Source organism: Castor canadensis, chromosome 1 (assembly GCF_047511655.1).
Source record: "Castor canadensis chromosome 1, mCasCan1.hap1v2, whole genome shotgun sequence".
NCBI classification, from domain to species: Eukaryota; Metazoa; Chordata; class Mammalia; order Rodentia; family Castoridae; genus Castor; species Castor canadensis.
The window spans coordinates 139977854-139998759 of NC_133386.1; the positions used below are offsets into that span (position 1 = coordinate 139977854).

The following is a 20906-nucleotide window of genomic DNA, read 5'->3' on the forward strand; positions in this document are numbered from 1 at the left end:
CTGCCCACTGCCATCCTCCTAATTACCCTGATGTTCAACAGAGAGGCCGAAATATCAGAGTTTGCCTCTGATGAAGCTAAGTAAACACACAAAAAGGACAAGAGCAAATAGAGTGAGTAATGGTATCATCCCAGACCTAAGAATTTGACATTCTACATACAGAGAATCATTGGATCATAGCTAGTTCCAAAACTACTAATCCTAAAGAAACATCATGGAAAACACACATGAAATAATGAGTGAGGTTTTTAATGTTTTACTCCTAAATATGAAAGAAATGAATCACCAAGCATCAGTACAAAAACTAATCCTAAAGATTTAAGCAGCAGAGATGGGAACGTTCAGACAAGAGCACTGTTTTTTGAGACAAAGTCACCCAGACTGACCTTGAACTCATGATCAGCCTTCTGCGTGCTGGGATTATAGGTGCATACCACCATGCACAGTAAAAATTCTTATAAATTAAAAATAAAAACCCAAAGAATAATAAATAGCAAAAATAAAATTTCTAGAAAGCAGAAACATAGCTAATAGAAGCACTGATAGAAAAAGTCTAGACAAAACACTGAAATACCAGGACAAAAGAATAGTCCTAAGTGCTTTTGAGGGATGTGGGGAATGGGTCACAAAAAATCAGAAAGGCATTAGATCATCAGTAATGTTACTACAAGACGGGATATGGTCAAGGTTCTGAGGATAAATAATTTTTACATCAGAATTTTATAACACTGAGGAATGAAGCTATTTTTAGATACTGCTAAGTATTCAAAAGTTAACCTTTCATACATACTTCATTTGAAGATACATTCCAGAAAATTCGGTAAATAAAAAGGGAAAGAAAGACAATTCTGAGTGGACTTGAAAACAGAATATTCTAGCATAATGCTGAAGGCTCAGAAAATGAGTTCCTATCTACAGGAAAACCCAGAGATCAAATGAGGAATTAGGGGTAAATGAAGACTTGTGATATCATTTGTAAAAATTTGGAATAGTTAAGAAGGCAATGTGGGTTAGTAATAATAAAAGAGAAAAAAATCATTAGAAATTTGATGGGAAGAAAGCTCTATGAGGAAGGTATATTTATTTGGCTGAGCAGTGATTATGTCATAAATTATAATAAAACGCAGAGTTCATTTGAACCTTTTCTTTGTTTTGGTGGGATTGGGGCTCAAGCTCGACTTCACACTTGCAAAGTAGAAAGCAGGTGCTCTACTGCTCAAGCCACATCTACAATCCATTTTGCTTGGTTATTCTGGAGATGGGCTCTCTTGAACTATTTACCCAGGCTGGCCTCGAACTGCAATCTTCCCAATCTCAGCTTCCCAAGTAGCTAGGAATATAGGTTGTAAGCCACCCGTTCGCAGCCTCAATTAAACTTCTAAATTACTGTTTAACCAAATAACAGAACATACAACTTTATCAATATAAAACATAAAGACAGGAAGAGAAGAGGCAAAGAGCAAACAGGGAAAGGCACTAATAACCTCATACTTGACAAAAGAGATTCAAGAAAGAGCCTAGAACCAAATAAGTATAAAAGTACACAGCTTAAGTCTACAAAGGTTTCTCAAATGTTTCATGTATATCACAATAGTACAGCAAATTAATTAAACGGTACAAAAACAAATTCATTTCTTTATCCTTTCTAATTCAGTTACTTTATGCTAGCTATACCTGTTTTTCATTTTGGGTGGAACAGTTTTCTTTAAAAACATATTTAAATTAAAAGTTAAATTAATTTTGTATAAGTTAAAAATAAAATAAAGGTGGTAGATACAGAAACTGAGAAGATGCATTTAAATGAATGAAGTATGAAAAACAAAACACAAAAATATAAGCACACTATCCAATAGTATGAACTTAAATTATATGCCAAATGAGTTAAAAGTAGTTAACAAAAGTGGTGTCACTGAGAGACTAGGCCAAGAAATGGGGAAACAGGGAAGGTCAGGATCTAAGCCCTTCTGTATTACATGACTATTTAATGACCTGCGTGTATACACTGCTTTAGTAGGGATGAGACAGGGCTGAGGCGGAAACAATCAAGCCAGCAAGTTCAGTGTAAGAAATAAACTGAGTACAGCCTTCTAAAGTAACTGGCACTTACCTATTGGAGGCTGGGGGGCGCCAAAGCCCAAAGTAGCTGTAGTAGTATTAAATCCAGGGGCCCCAAAAGCTCCTGTACCAAGAGGCCCTCCAATCTTAGGTTGATTGTTCCCAAACAAAGATGCCTGTCCAGGACCAAGAGCTACGGAGACAAGAGGAGAGAGAAAAGCGCCATAGAAGATCTTTTCAGTGTTGTGCCAGAGGTCAGTTTAAAAATATTTTAAAAATAAAATATATTTGGATACATGATAATAACCAGTCATTTTAATCTAAGAGCTAATACAGTAAAAATGCTAACTTCATGCAAAGCAGGCTTGGTATATCATACACATTATAGGCAAAATACTTACTCTCTGCTTCAGTTTTCTCAGCTATAACATGAGGTAATAATATATAGCTTAGATATTTATCCTAAGATTAAAATGAATAAACACATCTTCTAAAGCGTTTAGAAGATGTCTGGTGCATATTAAACATTCTAAGCAACTATCAGTATGACTCAAGTAGGCACTATTAGTCCCATTTTACAGATGAGAAAACTGAGGGTATAATAGCTCAATATCACAAATGTTACAAATAGTAGAAATGAGGCTCAAAATGAGATATATCTGACAATGTAACCAGAGCTTAACTGCTACTCTATAGAAAAACAGATTTTCAAAGAATTAAAAAATTAATTCTCCTTATGATGGAGGGGGTGAATTCAACTATGATATATTGTAAGAACTTTTGTAAATGTCACAATGTACCCCCAATACAACAACAACAACAACAACAACGAATAATAAAGAAATTAATTATCCTTAAAGGTCAGTATTTACAAATCAAAATACTAAGCTGACCCATTCACAATAGGCTAAACTACTGAAAATCAAATGTAAACTATCTTAAACATCATCTCATGAAGACTGTTTTAGCTAAATAAACTTGTTTTACAGAAAATGAAACTTTTTTTTGGTGGGACTGGGATTTGAACTCAGGGCTTCTGGATTGCAAAGCAGGCGCTCTATTGCATGAGCCACACCTCCAGTCCTGAAATGAAACTTCTTATAGTAAAGTTACTAAACAAGATCCAAGTTTCAGCATTAACCAGATTGGTTGCAGTAAGAAATCATTTTCACCAGGGAGAAGTGTACTGTATACATTTGTGGGTTTTTGTTTGTTTGTTTTAAATAAGAATTTTTTTCTTTTCTTTCCTTTTTAGTCCCTTTGTGTGTGTGTGTGTGTTTTGTGATGGGGTTTTTTCGAGATAGGGTCTCTCAAACTATTTGCCCTAGCTGGCTTTGAACCATGATCCTGCTGAGCTCTTGCCTCCTGAGTAGCTAGGATAAAAGTCATGAGCCACTGGTGTCCAGCTAAATAAGAAATTTTAAGCCAACTGTAGTGGTATGAATTTGCACTCCTAGCACTCTTGAGGAGAAGGCAAGAAGATTCAACATTTAAGGCCAACCTCACTGGAAAAAAGACAACAACGTAGCTGGGCATTCACTGGCACACACCTGTAATCTCAGGTGATCAGTAAGCAAAAGCAGGAGAATTGTAAATTTGAGGCCAGCTCCGGCAACATTAGGGAGACCCTATCTTAAAAGCAAAATAAAAACAAAACAGGGCATGCAGTGTAGTTCAAATGGTAGAGACTTGCCCAACAAATTCAAGATGCTGAGTTGAATCACCAGTAATGCAAAGCAAAACAAAACAAAAAGTAGCAATGAGATTATTTTATCCATAAAAATCCCAGATTTGGCTGGGCCAAGGTGGCTCATGCCTATAATCCTACCTACTCAGGAGGCACAGATCAGGTAGTTTGCAAGACCCCATCTCAAAAAACCGAATACAAAACAGGACTGGTAGAGCGGCTCAATTGGTAAAGTGCCTGCACAGCAAGGGTAAGGCCCTAAGTTCAAACCCCAGTACTGACCGGAAAAAAAAAAAAAAACCAAAAAACACCAAAACCAAGTCATAAGACTTTTTTTTTTAAAGTCCCAATCCATTAGCAATTAGTGCAAGTTCCTAGAAATGCTAAAATATAAAATATATTACTTCCTCAATGGAAAAAGTTTGCCACACATATTTTAGGATTTCGTTCTTTGTTTTTGTGGCACCCTAACACTGCCTTAACCCCAAACAAAATCTTGTATAAAATTTTCTGTTCCAGGTGGGTATTTCCCTTATCTTTGCAGTAGCCTGAATAAAGAAACATGAAGCAGTCAAATCCATTGTAAAGGCTGGGGACGTCACTCAAGTGGTAGAATGCCTGCCTAGGAAGTACAAGTTCAAAACCCAGTACTGCCAAAATAAAAAATACAACAAACAAAAAGAAATTTCAGCTTCACCAGTAATTAGTGAAGTGTGAACTGGAAAATACCAATTTCACTACCATATATGCAAAGGTAAAAATGGCTAACAAGCTGGATGGAGTAAGTACATGCTTATAGTCAGTCCCAGCTACTTGGGAACAGGAGGATTCATTGAGTCACGAGGTTCAAGATTAGACTGATCAACACAACAAGATTCCTCAAAAAAAATGAAAGCAAAAAGAACCCAACAATATGAGAAAATGGGTACGTCTTATAATGCAAACAACAATGCAAAACAGTATTCTTTTTGGAAGGCAAATTAGCAAGATCATACTCAAAATATGCACATAGCTTCTACACACAATTCTAATTTGACTTAATCCTATAGTAACATACATGCAAAATTATAACGAAACCTTTATTTGCTAATAATACAAAATAATTCCATTTTCTATCAATACTGAAAAAGATAAGTAAATTACGGTGCCTGTATGATGTGTGAAATTATGCAGACGTGTATATATACACACACATACACAAATAATAAGTAGGTTTTTTTTTTTTTATGGGATAGATCTATATGCAGACCATAAGAAAATAAATAAGCTAGCTGGGCACCCTGGATCAAGCCTATAACCCTAGCCATTTAAGAAACAGAGATTGGGAGGATCATAGTTTGAGGCCAGCTGGGCAAAAAAATTTCAATAGAACCTATCTAAACCAATGGCTGAGTGTGGTGGTATGCAGCTACTCAGAGAAGCATAAATAGGAGGATTGCAGTCCAGGCTAGTCTGAGCATAAAGCAAGACACTATCTCAAAAACAAAACAAAACAAAAAAAACCAACATAAAAATGGCTAGTGGAGTGGCTCAAGTGATAGAACACCTATAAGCACAAAATCCTGAGTTCGAACACCATTACCACAAAAAAAAAAAAGAGAATGACCAATAACCCTATATATAAAATAAATATGTGCAAATGCATACATAGGGGTCTGACAAGATACATGCCAAACTTTCAACAGTGTTACTTAGAAGTTGAAACACTTGAACTTTTCATGATATTTCAGAATTGCTAAAACATTTACCAGCACTAGTACCTTTTAGTTTAAAAAGAAAATGAAGGGCTGGCAGAGTGGCTCAAACATGAGGCCCTGAGTTCAAGCCCAAGTATTGACTAAACACATAAATAAATAAATAATAATAGAAGAAAATGAATGGTAGCAATTCATAGTACAAAAGGAGGTTCTATTAAGAGATGGCAGGTGAATGATCATGTCACAGAAGTAAAGATAACAGATAACTAATAGTGGAAGCAGAGACTACAGAATCACTGGTGTACAACTAAATGATCACATCAATGGTCAGATGAACTGGGAAAAGTAGACAAAACTACATACCTAAACAACTTTGTTTAACTGTACACAGTGAAACATACCACCTTATAACAACAACCCCCTCCAATTAGTTAAGATAGGTGGGCATTAGAAAAGTTGGCATTTTCAAATGCACTGAAAAACAAGTACTGACAGTAGGAACAGAGATACAGGAATGACATCCCTGGTTTCTACTACAGTTAAAAGAATTGAAAATTATACACAGACCTTGCAAATTCTCAGAGTATTTATTAATTACATCATCATGCACTCTTACTGCTCCCTTACTGCTAGGGCTTACCTGATAAAAAGGTCAAGAAGGGGATTAAAAAGTTAGTCAGTACCAGCATATTGACAATTCTCACATTATTTACTGAAAAATCCCAAAACAGACCAAGATTTTCAGGACAAATATTTTGCGGAATTCATTTCTAAAGTAAGTACACCACTGTTTTATGTAACATAACAGCTAGAAATCTTCATAAATCCATTTTTTTTAAATAAACATCTAGGCCTCTTATTTCCACGCATATGATGAAATGATGAAAAGGTTGCATTACTTCCTAAAACTTATGGTAGCTGTTCCTTACCTGTTCCAAATCCTGTACCAATCCCAGTTCCCAAAGCTCCAGGTGCTGGTTTACTTCCAAAAATACTATTCCCACTGGTATTGGTGCCAAAACCTAAGGGGACAAAAGAATGAGTGAACTGTACTTTTAACATAATGCTCAATTTTCTCAAAAAGGGATTTTAACACAAAGCAGCCTGAGCTCAAGCTTTACATTCTTTCAGTTAGTATTTAGAAAACCTAATTCTAACACTTGCAAACAAGCTTCACCTTTACTTAATGACATTTTCACCATTAAAATATCAATTCAATATAAGATAATATCCAGTACTAAAGGTCAATGTGCTTCAGCATTAAGAAGCTTTATAAGACCCAAAGCATTCAATACTTGTTTCTGGTTTACTGATAGAAAAATTCATTTCTTCAAACTTTCATTAAAATTAGTAAGATAGTCAACAAAAACACTTTAATGAACCTACAGGAAATGAAAATTACCTATAAAAATCTATACAGCAGCCAGGAGCTGGGTGGCTCATGCCTCTGTAATCCTAGCTGCTCAGAAGGCAGATATCAGGAGCATCGAGGTTCAAAGCCAGCTCAGACAAATAGTTCTAGAGACACTATCTTGAAAATACCCAATACTCAAATTAAAAAAGAGCTGGTGGCAGGCTCATGTGGTAGAGCTTGAGCACAAGTGATTTGAATTTGGCCTAGCAAACATGAGGCCAAGTTCAAACCCCAATACCACCACCCAAAAAAATAAAAAAAGAGAGGGAAAGAAAAATCTGTACAGCAACTGTTGTTTTAAACAGATAAAACTGGCATGGGTAGTAATGTGTAACTGATCACATGAGCAGCTTTAATGACATTATAAACAAGTGATGGGAACACTCAAGGACTCAGCCAGCTAACCCTAAAAAGAGAAGATAACCTATCAAGAACTTATGTTCAGTTGAATGATTTCTTTCATTAGATGGAAAATATCTATTGTCACTATGATTTGTGTGACAAAATTGTACAATTCCCCTTTAAAATCCACAGGTATCAAACACAGACAAATGAATTGTATTGCTATTACTTTTTTTTTTTGAGATATATCCACAGTTTCTATGTAACTTTTGAAGCTAAATATTGACAAAACAACTAACAAACATATCATCAACCTCTCATGCTAAGAGAAGATCAATCATTAGCCACAAAACTGTGTTTGTAAAATACTTGAAGTCATTTAAAAAATTATCATGGAAGTGGAGTGTGGTTGTACATGCCTGCAATCCTAACAGGAGGCAGAGCAGGAGGATTATGAATTCAAGACCAGCTAGGGCTACAAAGTGAGACCTTGTATTAAAACTCAAAGAAAAGCCAGGCATGGTGGCTCATACCTATAATACTAGGATTGAGGGTGGAGGCCACCACAAGCAAAATGTAAAAACCCTTATCAGCCAATAAGCTGGATGTGGTGGCATGAACTTGTCATCCCAGCTATGTGGGAAACATTTATAAATAATAGTCCAGACCAGCCTGGGCATAAGGCAAGACCTGACTTGAAAAATAAACTAAAGCAAAAGAGGCTAGTAGTATGGCTCAAGTGAAAGACCCCGAGTTAAAATTCCAGTAATCACAAAAAAAAAAAAAAAAAGAAAGAAAGAAAGCAAGCCAGGCTCAGTGTCATGCCTATTCAGTCCCAGCTACTTGGGAGGTGGAAACCAGGGGTCTTAGTTGAGGCCAGCCTAAGGAAAAAGTTAATGAGACTCTTTGTCAACAAAACATTCCAGGTGTAGTGGGTTAAGCCTGTCATCCCAGTTATTTCACAGGTAGGAGGATGGCAGTACGAAGCATGCCCTGAACAAACAGTGAAACCCTATTTGTAAAGTAATTAAAGCAAGCTGGGCGCTGGTTGGTGACTCCCTGTAATCTTAGCTACTCAGAAGGCTGAGATTAGGAGGATTGTGTTTCAAGGTGAACCTGGACAAATAGTTTGTAAGACCCTATTTCCAAAATAACCAGAACAAAATGGATTGGAGGTATGGCTCAAGCAGTAGAGCACCCGCTTTGCAAGTGTGAAGTCCTGAGTTCAAACTTCAGTCTCACAAAAAATAATTAAATAAAAGAATGAAAAGAAAAAGAAAGAGGGGAGGGGGCTAGGGCTGAGGAGGAGAGATGATGGGGTCAATGTAAATAATGTACAACATAAGTGTAATCAGAATTGTCACTATGAGTCCCTCCCCTGTATAATGAATATATCCTAATAAAAAATTTATCATAAAAAAGGGAGGGAGGGAGGGAGGGAAAAAGGAAGGAAGGAAGAGAATTAAAGCAAAAAGGTCTTGAGGCCATGGCTCAAGTGGTAGTGTTTGCTCAGCAAGCTTGGTCCTAAGTTCAAACTCCAGTTCAATCAAAATAAATAAATAAACTTGGGAATGATGGTGTAGGCCTATAACTACAGCACTCAGGAGACTGAGATAGTAGGATTACCAACTTTTGAGTCAAGTCTGGGCTACATTTAGCAAGGCCCGGTCACCCAAAACAAAACAATAATAATGAAGAAGAGAAGGAAGAAGGAAGAAGAAGTAGAAGGAAGAAGGAAGGAACAAAGAAGGAGGAGGAGGAAACAAAAGGAAAGAAAACTCAGAAAGTAAATAGGATATTTTAGAATACATGGAAGTATCATTAAGAATACTATAGTCTGTCAGGCCAGTATTTGGAATGTTGTATCATTGATAAAAGTCAAGAAAAAAGTTGAAGACAAACACATTTCATGCCCTTTTAAAATCCAAGCAAGTAATCTACTTAGCCTCAATACATCTGATACATGCATTCATTAAACATGCCTTGAGAGGATGAGACAGAAAGATCATTGAGGCTGAGGTTTGCCTAGGCTACTTAGCACGACCACGTCTCAAAAAAATTAAAAACTTTTTGGAATTTAGTGCTTCATGCTTGTTAGGCAGGTGCTCTAACACCTTGAGGCTGCTTCAAGCTCTTTCTGCTCTGGTTATTTTTGATACAGGGTCTTGCTTTTTGCCAGAGAAGACTGGACTGTGATTCTATATGCTTTCTTGCCATAGCTGGAATGACAGGCGCATTCCATCACGCCCAGCTTTTTCTATGGGAATGGGATCTTGGTTTTGAAATGCTTTGCCTGAGATGGCCTGAAACCAAAATTCTCCCAATCTCACCCTCCAAAGTAGCTGGAATGACAGGTGCACACCACCAGATCCAGCTATTGGTTGAGATGGAGTTTCACAAAATTTTGAGATGGAGGCCTCAAACTGAGATCCTTCCCATCTTAGCCTCCCAAGAAGCTGTAACTCTACAACTAAGAAAAAGGCACTGAGCCTGGCTAAAAGGCTTTTCTTGAATTGTACTATTAGTTATACCACACAAATGAAGTACTGCCTACTTAAGCATAATCAACTTTAAGAAAAAAAAATATATAAGTTTACTTGGAGATGTTCTTCTTCTTTTTGAATTAAAATTTAACCAGAAAGGATCTCATAGCCCCATAACAGCAGAAAACAAGACGCTCATGAACTACCTCAAACCCACAGGAGGGATGTAAATCCCATCTTACGCTGTTTATACCACACATTTCCTCCAATTCTCCAACAAGTGTATCAACTGTTATTTCAAAAACAATTTCACAAATTAAAATTAAAGATAATTTAAAGTCAGCACGCAAGCTAGTGAAGTAACTCAGATAAAAAATGAGATATTTTGGGCTAGTGGAGTGGCTCAAGTGGTAAGACACCTGCCTAGCAAGTGCAAGGCCCCTAAATTCAAATCGCAGTGCCGTCAAAAAAAAGAAAAAGCCAGAAACATGAGACATTTCATTTTCCTATCAGTGAACATGGCAGTCCAACCAAAAACCAAAACCAAAACCAAATCAGTGCATGAGTGTGAATACACACACACACACACACACACACACAACTCTGAGGAAATCAAAAATTTATAACCATGAAATAAAATATACTTCAGAAGTATAGCCTATTTTTTCAAGTACAACCTATACAAATAGTCTGTTAAATACAAATAACTTTTAATTCTGAATATGGTATGTGCTACAAAGTTTTTGTTAAACATATGAACTTTCAAAGAGTGAAAATTATTTCTTAAGGAGAAAATAATCAAAGTGCAATAGTATGTAGCCCTTCAAAGGGCCACTAAAGATAAAACAGATACACAGGATATGTTTGGTACTAAAATTTCAGATGATTAGCCAGGCACGGTGGTGTGCACCCATAAACCCAGCTCTTGAGGAGGCAAAAGGGTAAAGGATCAATTGAGCCCAAGAGTTCTAGGCAACCCTGAGCACCATAGCAAGATCCTGTCTCAAGGGAAAAAATATTTGGATTAAAAAGCAGATACCTTAAAAGCAACTGAGGCCAATAGGAAAAGAGGAACAGGTACTAGAGAAAAGGTTAGTTCAAGAATAATTAACCTAGAAGGTAACACCCACGCACAGGAAATCAATGTGAGTCAATGCCCTGTATAGCTATACTTATCTCAACCAGCAAAAACCCGTGTTCCTTCCTATTATTGCTTATACTCTCTCTACAACAAAATTAGAAATAAGGGCAAAATAGTTTCTGCTGGGTATTGAGGGGGTGGGGGAAGAAGGAGGGGGCGGACTGGATAGTAAGGGAGGGGGTGGGGGCAGGGGGAGAATTGAACCAAGCCTTTGTATGCACATATGAATAATTAAAAAAAAAACTATTTTAACAAAAAAAAAAAAAAAACAAAAAAAAAGAAAAAAGCATAATGATTTAGGAAAAAAAAAAAAAAGAAAGAAAGAAAAAATGGTCTATTCGGAAGGCAGACATCAGGAGTATCAAGGTTTGAAGCCTGTCCAGGCAAATAGTTCCAGAGACCCCTATCTCAAAAAAAACCAACACAAAACAGGGTTGGTGGAGTGGCTCAAGTGGCAGAGTACCTGCCTAGAAAGCATGAGGCCCTGAGTTTAAACCCCAGTACCACCAAAAACAAAAGAAGGGGGAAAAAAAAAAAAAAAAGAAAAAATGGTCTACTACAAAGACTCCTTGGGAAAGGGGAATGATAATGACTAAAAACAAATTAACAAATTAAAAAACTGAGAAATACTGATCTGAACCTTGGTTTAAGAGAAAGAACCAAGTACACAAGCCAGATTATCCTACACATGCTCACCAAATCTACTGCCTCAAAGCTGTTCTTTCAAATAAAGTTACAACCAAAAAATATGAGCATAACTATAATTGTTATTAGCAGTGAGTAAATGAGTAAAAGAGGTTATAAAAATCAGATACATAGGTGTAGGAATGGGTACCTAAACACATACTTAATCTTTTAAGAAAGACTTCATACAGCTTTTACTTCTTTAAAACATATTAACCTTTTAAATGGGTGCTTGAATTAGTCTCTTTCCCTGGAATATACACAATCATTTAAAATTCACTAAGTGGGCTGGGGATATAATTCAGTAGTCGAGGACTTGCCTACCATGTATGAGTCCCTGGGTTACTTCCCAACATTTCAAACGAAAAAACCTAAGTGAAGAACTGCATAACTGCTGACCCATTAAATGCACTCTTTTCTCTGGAAGAAATCAGTGCCTAGTGATGGATCTGGCAAGCAAAATCTTCAACAAATATTTGAACTGTATTTCCCTTGTCAAACACTGAACTTTCCATATCTTATGAAAATAATACTGAGTGTGCTTGAAAATTTAATTGGGAATAGATGATGCTGAAAATATGTTCTATTAAATTGGTTTAAATTTTTCCAGCGTATCTCTGAAGAGGAGTTTAGAGATTTTTTTTTTTTTTTTAAATGGGACTGAGGTTTAAAATCAGGGTTTCATGTTTGCAAAGCAGATGTTACACTGCTTGAGCCACATCTCCAGTCAATTTTGCTCTGGAGTCTCAAGAACAATTTGCCAGGCTGGCCTGGAACTGCGAGGCCATCTCAGCTTCCCAAATAGCTAGGATTATAGATGTGAGCCACTGGTGCCTGGTAGAGGGCTAGTTTTTTGGTTTTTTTTTTTTCCTAATTGTTCAAATTTATTTTCTGAACTTTTTTATAAGGCATATAATTGTAACATAAAAATTTTGAAACTGTCAGAATTGTTGAATAATTCCCCAAATAAGACAGGTTTCCACTTTCAGAAAGAATCATCAAGGCTGGCAGAGTGACTCAGAGTGGATCAAGAGGTAGAGCCTAGCAAGTGTGAGGCCCTGAATTCAAGCCCCAGTACTACAAAACAAACAAACAAACAAAAAACCCCTAGCATTAAACCTAGCTTAAAAATAGTCCATAACAGCAGAAAGAATCATCAAATCTCTTCTATACACTGCATTTCTATTTGAAACCTAGTGTAATAGGATGTATTACTTCAGTGAAATGTGTTTCATTTATGGTTCTAGTTACTGTTGAGATAATCCAAAGAAAATGAAAGCCGATTTACATCTCTACTAAATACCTCAAGCCATGTCCCATGACTTTAAACCTTTTCCTCTGGTACCTCACAAAAGCCACGGCTTACCTGAGAATTTTTAAATATTTCCAATCATATCAATCAGGAGAATAATGTGTGGTATAGTCAGTGTAACTTTAAGAGAGCCAAACCTGCTTTTTATATGTACCAAAATTGGAAGTGTTTGTATTGGTTCCTAAAGTCAGGGTTGGTTTGTTACCAAAGAGCCCGCCACTGGTTGTACCAAATGAAGGAGCACTGGTTGTGCTGGTTCCAAATGTAGTAAGCTTGTTATTGCCAAACAGGGTCTAAAAAGAACAGAATACAGGGAAGTTTTAAATAATATAAAGATACATACCAAACAGCAAATTGACAATTTCAAGTACAATATATTAGGTGTAGGATGGGGGAAAAGATGTCATAATTTTTATTAAAAAGATACATAAACACTATCAGAAAGATAAAATAACCTGAGTAAAATTGTAAAGAGAATGTTCCTAGCCTGAAAAGTTAATGGTAACATCTCAAAGAAACAAGACAGTTTTTTTTTTTCATTGTTTTGGATTGAACCCAGGGCTCTGTACATGCCAGTGCATCACTACTGAGCTACATCCTTGGCCCTATGGTTTTTTTTTTTGAGTGTCCCACTATGTAGCCTAGGCTAGGGTTGAACTCTCTATGTAGCCCAGGTTGTCCCTGAATTTACAATCCTCCTGCTCTACCTCTCAAGTACTGGGATTACAGGTGTGCACCACCATGCCCAGCACCATCTGATTTTTTTTTAACCTATTAACAGAAATATATCAGATACTGCATTTGCCAGAAGGAACATATACAATAAAAAACTTAAATGTGCTACAACATACTGAACCCTAAAAATATCAAGCTAAGTGAATGAAACCAGTCACAAAAGGTGATTCCAGTCATATGAAATGTTGGCAACAGTCAAATCCAGAGACAATAGGCCAGAGGTGACTGGGGCATCATGGAGGACAACTGCTAATGAGTATCGGATTATGACTTTAGTGTGGTAAAACTAATGTGATGATAGCTGCACACTGAGCATATATTAAAAACCACTGAACTGTATAATTTAAAGAGATAAATTATATATATAGATAAAAATCAATAAAGCTATTAAAAAAGTATAAGAACATTCTGAGGCATTACATAATTTTCTCCATTTCTTAAATCAATTATTGTTCAAATGAGATTAAGAAAAACATTTCAGGGCCATAAATGGTGGTGCACATCTCAAATCCCAGCTACTTGGAGGTGGAAATCTGGAGGATCAAGGTTAGAGGCAAGGCCTGGCAAAAGTGTGAGAACCTATCTGAAAAAGTAACTAGAGCAAAAATGGCTGTTGGTGTGGCTCAGAAGGCTGAGTGCTTGACTGGCAAGCACAAGGTCCTGATTTTATGTCTTTACCCATTTGCTTTAGGCACCATGGGAAAAAAAATTAAGATAAAATAAGAAGTGAGGCATCTGTGGCTCACACCTATAATCCTAGCTACTCAGGAGGCAGAGATCAAGAAGATCACAGTTCAAAGCCAGCCCAAGTAAATAAGTTTGTGTGAGGCCCTATCTCAGAAATACCTAATATTAAAAAAAAGAAGGCTGGCAGAGTGGCTGAAGAGGTAGAATGCCTGACTAGCAAGAGTGAGGCCCTGTGTTCAAACCCCAGTACCTCAAAATAAACAAACAAATAAAGGAAAATTTCAATCTCCATGAAAACAGGATCATATGGTTTGAGGATTTTTTTTAAATTTTATTTTAAATACCCGTAATAGCAAGCTCAATGCTTGGTTACACAATATAAACTGCTTCACACTGATAACTATTTATTGGGCGGGCAGGCAGGATGAGATAGAGTCTCATTATGTAGCCCAAGAAAGCCTCAAACTGGAGATTCTCCTACTTCAGTCTCCTGAGTGATGAGATTACGGTGATGTGCCACCACACCCAGTTTCTTTCGTTTATTTTTTTGTGGAGCTGGACCTTTGTGTGCCTGCTAGGCAAGAACTCTACCACTGAGCTACAACCCACCTTACCCCTTTATTTTTTAAATCGTAATACAGAATTTAGCATTGTTAGGTTAAGTACATTTCCAAATAGTACTTTACTTAAAATGACTTAAGGAAAATAATTCAGTTTAGCCTCCAGCAACATGAGAACTCCAATAATTTCAACAACATTTAATTTCAGGGTAGAGGCATGGAGCAAGCATTAGAGGCTCCTGCCTAGTCAACAGCAAAGCCCTGAATTCAAAGCCCAGTACCAACAAAAAACATTTACTTTCCAAGTGCCATACCAATCTATCACCTAAAACATACAGGGGAGATAGCAGGTTAAATTGTCTGATTTAAACAACATAAAAGTATCTCAATTAAGACTCAAGAATTTAAACAGTCTGCCAGGCACAGGGGCCCACACCTGTAATCTCAACTACTGGAGAGGCAAAGATCGGGAGTATCTAGATTTCAGGGAGACCCCATCTCAATAAATAAGCCTGGTGTGATGATACACTCCTTTCATTCCAGCTACAGAGGAGGCTATAGATAGGAGGATCATGGTCCAGGCCGGCCCAATGCAAAAATGTGAGACCCTCTCAAAAAAAAAGAAAACCTAAAGCAAACGAGGTAAAGTGAAGACGTGGCTCAAGTGCCAGGAGTACTTCTGTGTCCCTTATCCCCCTCCCCAGCAAAGAAAATTTAAACTACCTAACTAGACTCTACCATATATATACACTTTAAGACTTCATGCTGTACACAATAAAAAGTGTTTTCATTTCAAAAATAATTAAAAGTTACAAATAAACTAATAAATTGGAGTGGCATTTTGCTAACAAAAGAAAACTATACCAACATTGAAGCAAAGAGAATTAACTAAATGAAAATAAACTTATATAAGTCAGTAATTTCATGTTGTATCAAATAGCTTTTATTTGCTTTTAGTATCAAATCACACAATATACTCTGTAAATGTACTTGGAAGACAATGATACCTTTTTTTTTCAATTAAAAACATTTTTTAAAATTTTTTGGTGGTCCTACAGTTTGAACTCAGGGCCTTGTGCATGCTAGGTAAAACCTACCATTTGAACCACACCTCTAGCCCAATGACATCTTTCTTATAAATTCCTTGAACACATTATAAACTTCAAATTAAAGTCAACTGTTAACACCTACCGAACTAACTGCACCAAACCCAGTATTGGTCTGCCCAAAGAGACCTGTTCCTGTTCCAAATGCTGTCCCAGTACTGGTATTCGTAGCTGTCCCAAAAAGACCTGCTGGCTGTGAGGCTTGGGTTACTCCAAATAAGCCCTGCAAAAAGTAATATAGACTGAAAAATATCCCATAATAATTTTCTTAGAGTCCTACGTTAATAGTTATCTTTAAAAAAAAAAAAAAAAAGCATATATGAGAGATACAGTGCTAAACACTTTCCATACGGCATTTCTTTTCTTCATAACAACCTTGAAAAGCAGAAAGTATAGTTTCCCCATTTTCCAAAAGAATATAAAGATCAGAGCAGTGAAAATTTTTCCCAAGACAACACAGCTTGTGAGTAGGAAGACCATAAATTCGTATCTAAACCTAAGCCTCTGTTGTTCCTAAAATGAAGGGCTCCAAGGTTGGGCAAGTAATAAGAATGTGTATGACCTCTTGAGCTCTAAGAGATGTCACCACTGCAGCAGTAAAAGCAAAATTGAATGATAGGGTGCTTCATTTTCAAAGCAGCCAAAAGAACTAATCAATACTAAGCTGGGGAGTACACTTTTGAATCAAATAACTGAAAACAGTAGTCAAATCAATACAGATAGAGTAAGTAACATAACATTAATAGGTCAATTTAAAAAAAAATTTTTTTGTGTGTGGTGCTGGGGATATAACCCATAGCCTTGAGAATGCTAGACAAATGCTCTACCACTGACCTACATCACCAGCCCCCAAAACTTTAATTCTTAATAGAAAATTGCAATTCATTTCAAAGAAGGAAAGTCTGGATCACCTAATATTAACAATGTGTTGTATTAATACTTTAGATAATGATAGAAAATATTGTCCTAATGTGCTACCGCTGATTTGACAGTTTTACTGTATTTTTATTTATTTCTATTTTTTGTAGAGCTGGGGTTAAACCCAGGGCCTTATAAATGGTATGCCACTGAGTTACAACCCTAGCATGTATGTTTGTTTTTGGCAGCACTGGGGTTTGAACTCAGGCTAGGCAGGCGCACCATCATTTCAGCCATATCTCCAACCCTTATTTTTTGGTGGCACCGGTGTTTGAAACTAGGGCCTAATGCTTGCCAGGCAAATACTCTACCACTTGAGACATACCCTCAGGCCTCCATCCCGTTTTTAAATAGCACTGAAATGTAATTCACATGCCATAAAATTCATTTAGTTACAGTGGACACTCAGTGGTTGTTTTTGTTTTTGTTTTTGGTAGTTAAGTTCTGAGTTACACAACCATCCTACAATCTACATTTAGAACATCTTCATCACTCCAAAAAGAAATTCCACTCTCACTAGCAATCACGTCCCATTTCAAAGTACCATTAGTTTTTTGTGGTGTTGGGAGTTGAACCCAAGGCCTCATGCTTGTTAGGAGAGCACTCTACCACATGAGCCATACCTTCAGTCCTCTAATTTACATTTTGTTTTTATGGATCTGTCTATTCTGAACATTCTACATGATCAGGAAAATCTGTTTTAGTTTTTTCTTTGGTGGTACTGGGGATTGAACTCAGTCAGGGCCTTGTACTTGCTAGGTAGGCATTCTACCACGTCAGGCACTCCACTAGTCCTTTTTGTGTTGGTTACTTTTGAGACAGGATTTTCACTTTATGTCCATGCCAGCCTGGGAAGTGATCCTATCTGTGCTTCCCCATCTAGCTGGGAGACAGACATGCACCACCTTGCCCAGTCTATGGTTGGGGGTCTGCAAACAGTTTCTGGGCTAGTCTCATGGTGATCCTCTTGATCCCCTCCCTCCTCCCAATTGCTACGATTACAGAATTGTTTAAAAAAAAAAAAAAAGTGGCCTTTTGTGATTGGCTTCTTTCACTATGTTTTCAAGGTTCATCTTCGTTGTAGCATATACCAGTACTTCATCCCATTTTTTGGCTAAATAATATACCATTTGTATGGATATACCACAACTGTTTATCCATTTACCATTGACAAATATTTGGATTGTTTCCATTTTTTTGCCATTATGAATAGTACTATTATGATCACTTCCGTTACAACCTGTGTTTTCATTTCTCTTGGGTAAATACCAAGAAGTACAAAGGGTGGATCACGTGATAACTCTACGTTTAACATTTCAAACAATCAGTGAACTGTTTTCTAAAGTGGTTGGATCATTATAGATTCCTATCAGCAATGTATGAGTCCTCATCAATATTTACCACTGTCTCTCATTTTTATTTTAGCCTTCGGGTATGAGGTAGTCTTACATTTTTGTTTGTATTTCCCTGATGACTAATGATGTTGAGCATCTTTTCATATGCTCATTAGCCATTTGTATATTTTCTTTGAAAATATGTCTATTCAATTTCTTGGCCCCTTTTAAATGGGTTACTTTCTTCTTAGTTTTTTATTTTATTTTTATTCAGCATATAAGTCCTACTATATCAGATATATGATTTGCAAGTATTTTCTTCCATTTGTGGGTTTTCTTTTCATTTTTGCTTAGTTATAGAATACAATATTGTGTTCTTGCTTAGGCTGGCCTAGACTGCTATGCAGCTGGATTTACAAGTGTACATCACTGTGCTCAGCTTATTGGTTGAGATGGGGGGGTCCTGCATTTTTTTTTTTTTCCCCAGGCTGGTCTTGGACCACAATCTTCCTGATCTTTGCCTCCCTAGAACCTGAGATTACAGTGTGCCACAATACTTGGATTCTTTTTCTTCTCTTTTTTTTTTTTAGTGGTACTTGGGTTTGAACTCAGGACCCTCAAACTTGCTAGGCAGGTGCTCTATCATTTGAGCCCTCTACCAGCCCTGCTTGTACTGTGTTGGGTATTTTCATACTATTTGCCCAAGGCTGGCTTCAAATTGAGATCCTCCTCTACTCTGTCTCCCAAGGAGCCGGGATTACAGTTGTGAGCCACCTGAACCCAGTTCTAACTCATTTTCTTCTTTTTCTCTTTTTTTTTTTTTAATTCTTATTATTTTATTATTCATATGTGCATACAAGGCTTGGGTCATTTCTCCCCCCTGTCCCCACCCCCTCCCTTACCACCCACTCTGCCCCTTCCCTCTCCCACCCACCCCCTCAATACCCAGCAGAAACTATTTTGCCCTTATTTCTAATTTTGTTGAAGAGAGAGTATAAGCAGTAATAGGAAGGAACAAGGGTTTTTGCTGGTTGAGATAAGGATAGCTATACAGGGAGTTGACTCACATTAATTTCCTGTGTGTGTGTGTTACCTTCTAGGTTAATTCTTTTTGATCTAACCTTTTCTCTAGTTCCTGGTCCCCTTTTCCTATTGGCCTCAGTTGCTTTAAGGTATCTGCTTTAGTTTCTCTGCGTTAAGGGCAACAACTGCTAGCTAATTTTCTAGGTGTCTTACCTATCCTCACCCCTCCCTTGTGTGCTCTCGCTTTTATCATGTGCTCAAAGTCCAATATCATTGTTGTGTTTGCCCTTGATCTAATGTCCACATATGAGGGAGAACATACGATTTTTGGTCTTTTGGGCCAGGCTAACCTCACTCAGAATGATGTTCTCCAATTCCATCCATTTACCAGCGAATGATAACATTTCGTTGTTCTTCATGGCTGCATAAAATTCCATTGTGTACAGATACCACATTTTCTTAATCCATTCGTCAGTGGTGGGGCATCTTGGCTGTTTCCATAACTTGGCTATTGTGAATTAACTCATTTTCTTTTAAGAGTTTTCATGTTGAAGACTATTTCTTCCCTACTGAATTGTTTTGATACCCATGTTGAAAATCACTTGTCCATAAGTGTGTTTATTGCTGGGCTCTCCATTTTACTCCACTGATCTATATATGTCTCCTTATGCCAGTAACCAGCAGTTTGTTTGGATTTTTTCATTTGTTTTTAAGACAGGGATTCATAGACTGGCCTTCTACTAAAGATCCTCCTGCATCAGGCTTCCAAGTGATGTGATCATAGGTACCAGATACCATGCCTGACATCATTGTCTTGATTATTATTACTTTTTAGTAAGTCTTAAAGTCTTTGAACTTTGTTAGTTTTTAAGATTGTTTTGGCTATTCTGAGTTTTGTTCTGTTCTCTGTTGTGTGCTTTTTCTTAATCATTAAAGGGTATCAAATGCTTTTTCTGCATCTGAGGTGATCATGTGATTTTTGTTCTTTATTCCATTACCATAATTATGATTAATTTTCATAGGTTGAACCAACATTTCTAGAATATATACTACCTAGTCATGATGCATAATTTTCTTCACATGTTGATAAATTCAGTCTGTAAGTATTTTGAAGATTTTGTGATCTAATCAGGCAAAGCATCTCTAATTTAAGTACCAGGTAAATTTCAAGAATTTTAATCAATTAATCATACCTCAAATCAACTTTAATTTTATACTTCCCTAAAAGAGGGTGGCTAGAAACAACAATTGTGACAACTTTCACTTAAGGCACAGAAGGAGCAATTATCTAATTAATATGGCTCTATGTTTTAGGTTTAACTTTTTTTCACTACCAAATAACTAGACTTTTTTTCCCCAACTACACAGGAACAAGCTGAAAGAACATTCTGAAATCCAGCTAGTAACTGGTAACTATTTACTCCTACACTCTACAGAATGGCTACAGTCAGTGTCACGAAATATAGCTTCAAGACAGACAACTGTGTCCCACTAAGTGAGCTTTTAGTGATGAGAAAAAAAATGCTCAGAGAAAAGGATAAATGACCTGCTCCATAGACTCTCAACGAATAGAGGAGAACCTCAGTTGCAACCTAGGTTTTAATTACTCACAGAGTTTGTTTTTTGCCCTTTACTAAATATCTCCAGCTTTTAAAGAATGGCAGTAGAGACAGAACTTGAGGTAGGTCATGACATGATTAGAAGTTTCATTACATGGCTCTACAAATA

At 36.9% G+C, this 20906-nt stretch overlaps 1 protein-coding gene across 4 annotated transcripts in view; it reads right to left on the reverse strand.

The window, feature by feature from the left end:
- Nup98 (nucleoporin 98 and 96 precursor) overlaps nucleotides 1-20906 on the reverse strand; it is a 109289-nt gene that overhangs the window by 63822 nt on the left and 24561 nt on the right. For 2 of the 4 annotated variants that reach the window (XM_020169145.2, XM_020169144.2), the window contains 4 exons: nucleotides 15989-16126; nucleotides 12970-13108; nucleotides 6369-6461; nucleotides 2108-2248 (listed from right to left, as the gene is read on the reverse strand). In XM_020169145.2, coding sequence (XP_020024734.1) covers nucleotides 2108-2248; nucleotides 6369-6461; nucleotides 12970-13108; nucleotides 15989-16126 — 511 coding nt within the window. The remainder of the gene's footprint in view (nucleotides 1-2107; nucleotides 2249-6368; nucleotides 6462-12969; nucleotides 13109-15988; nucleotides 16127-20906) is intronic. The other 2 variants (XM_020169148.2, XM_020169147.2) reach the window with 2 other exon arrangements.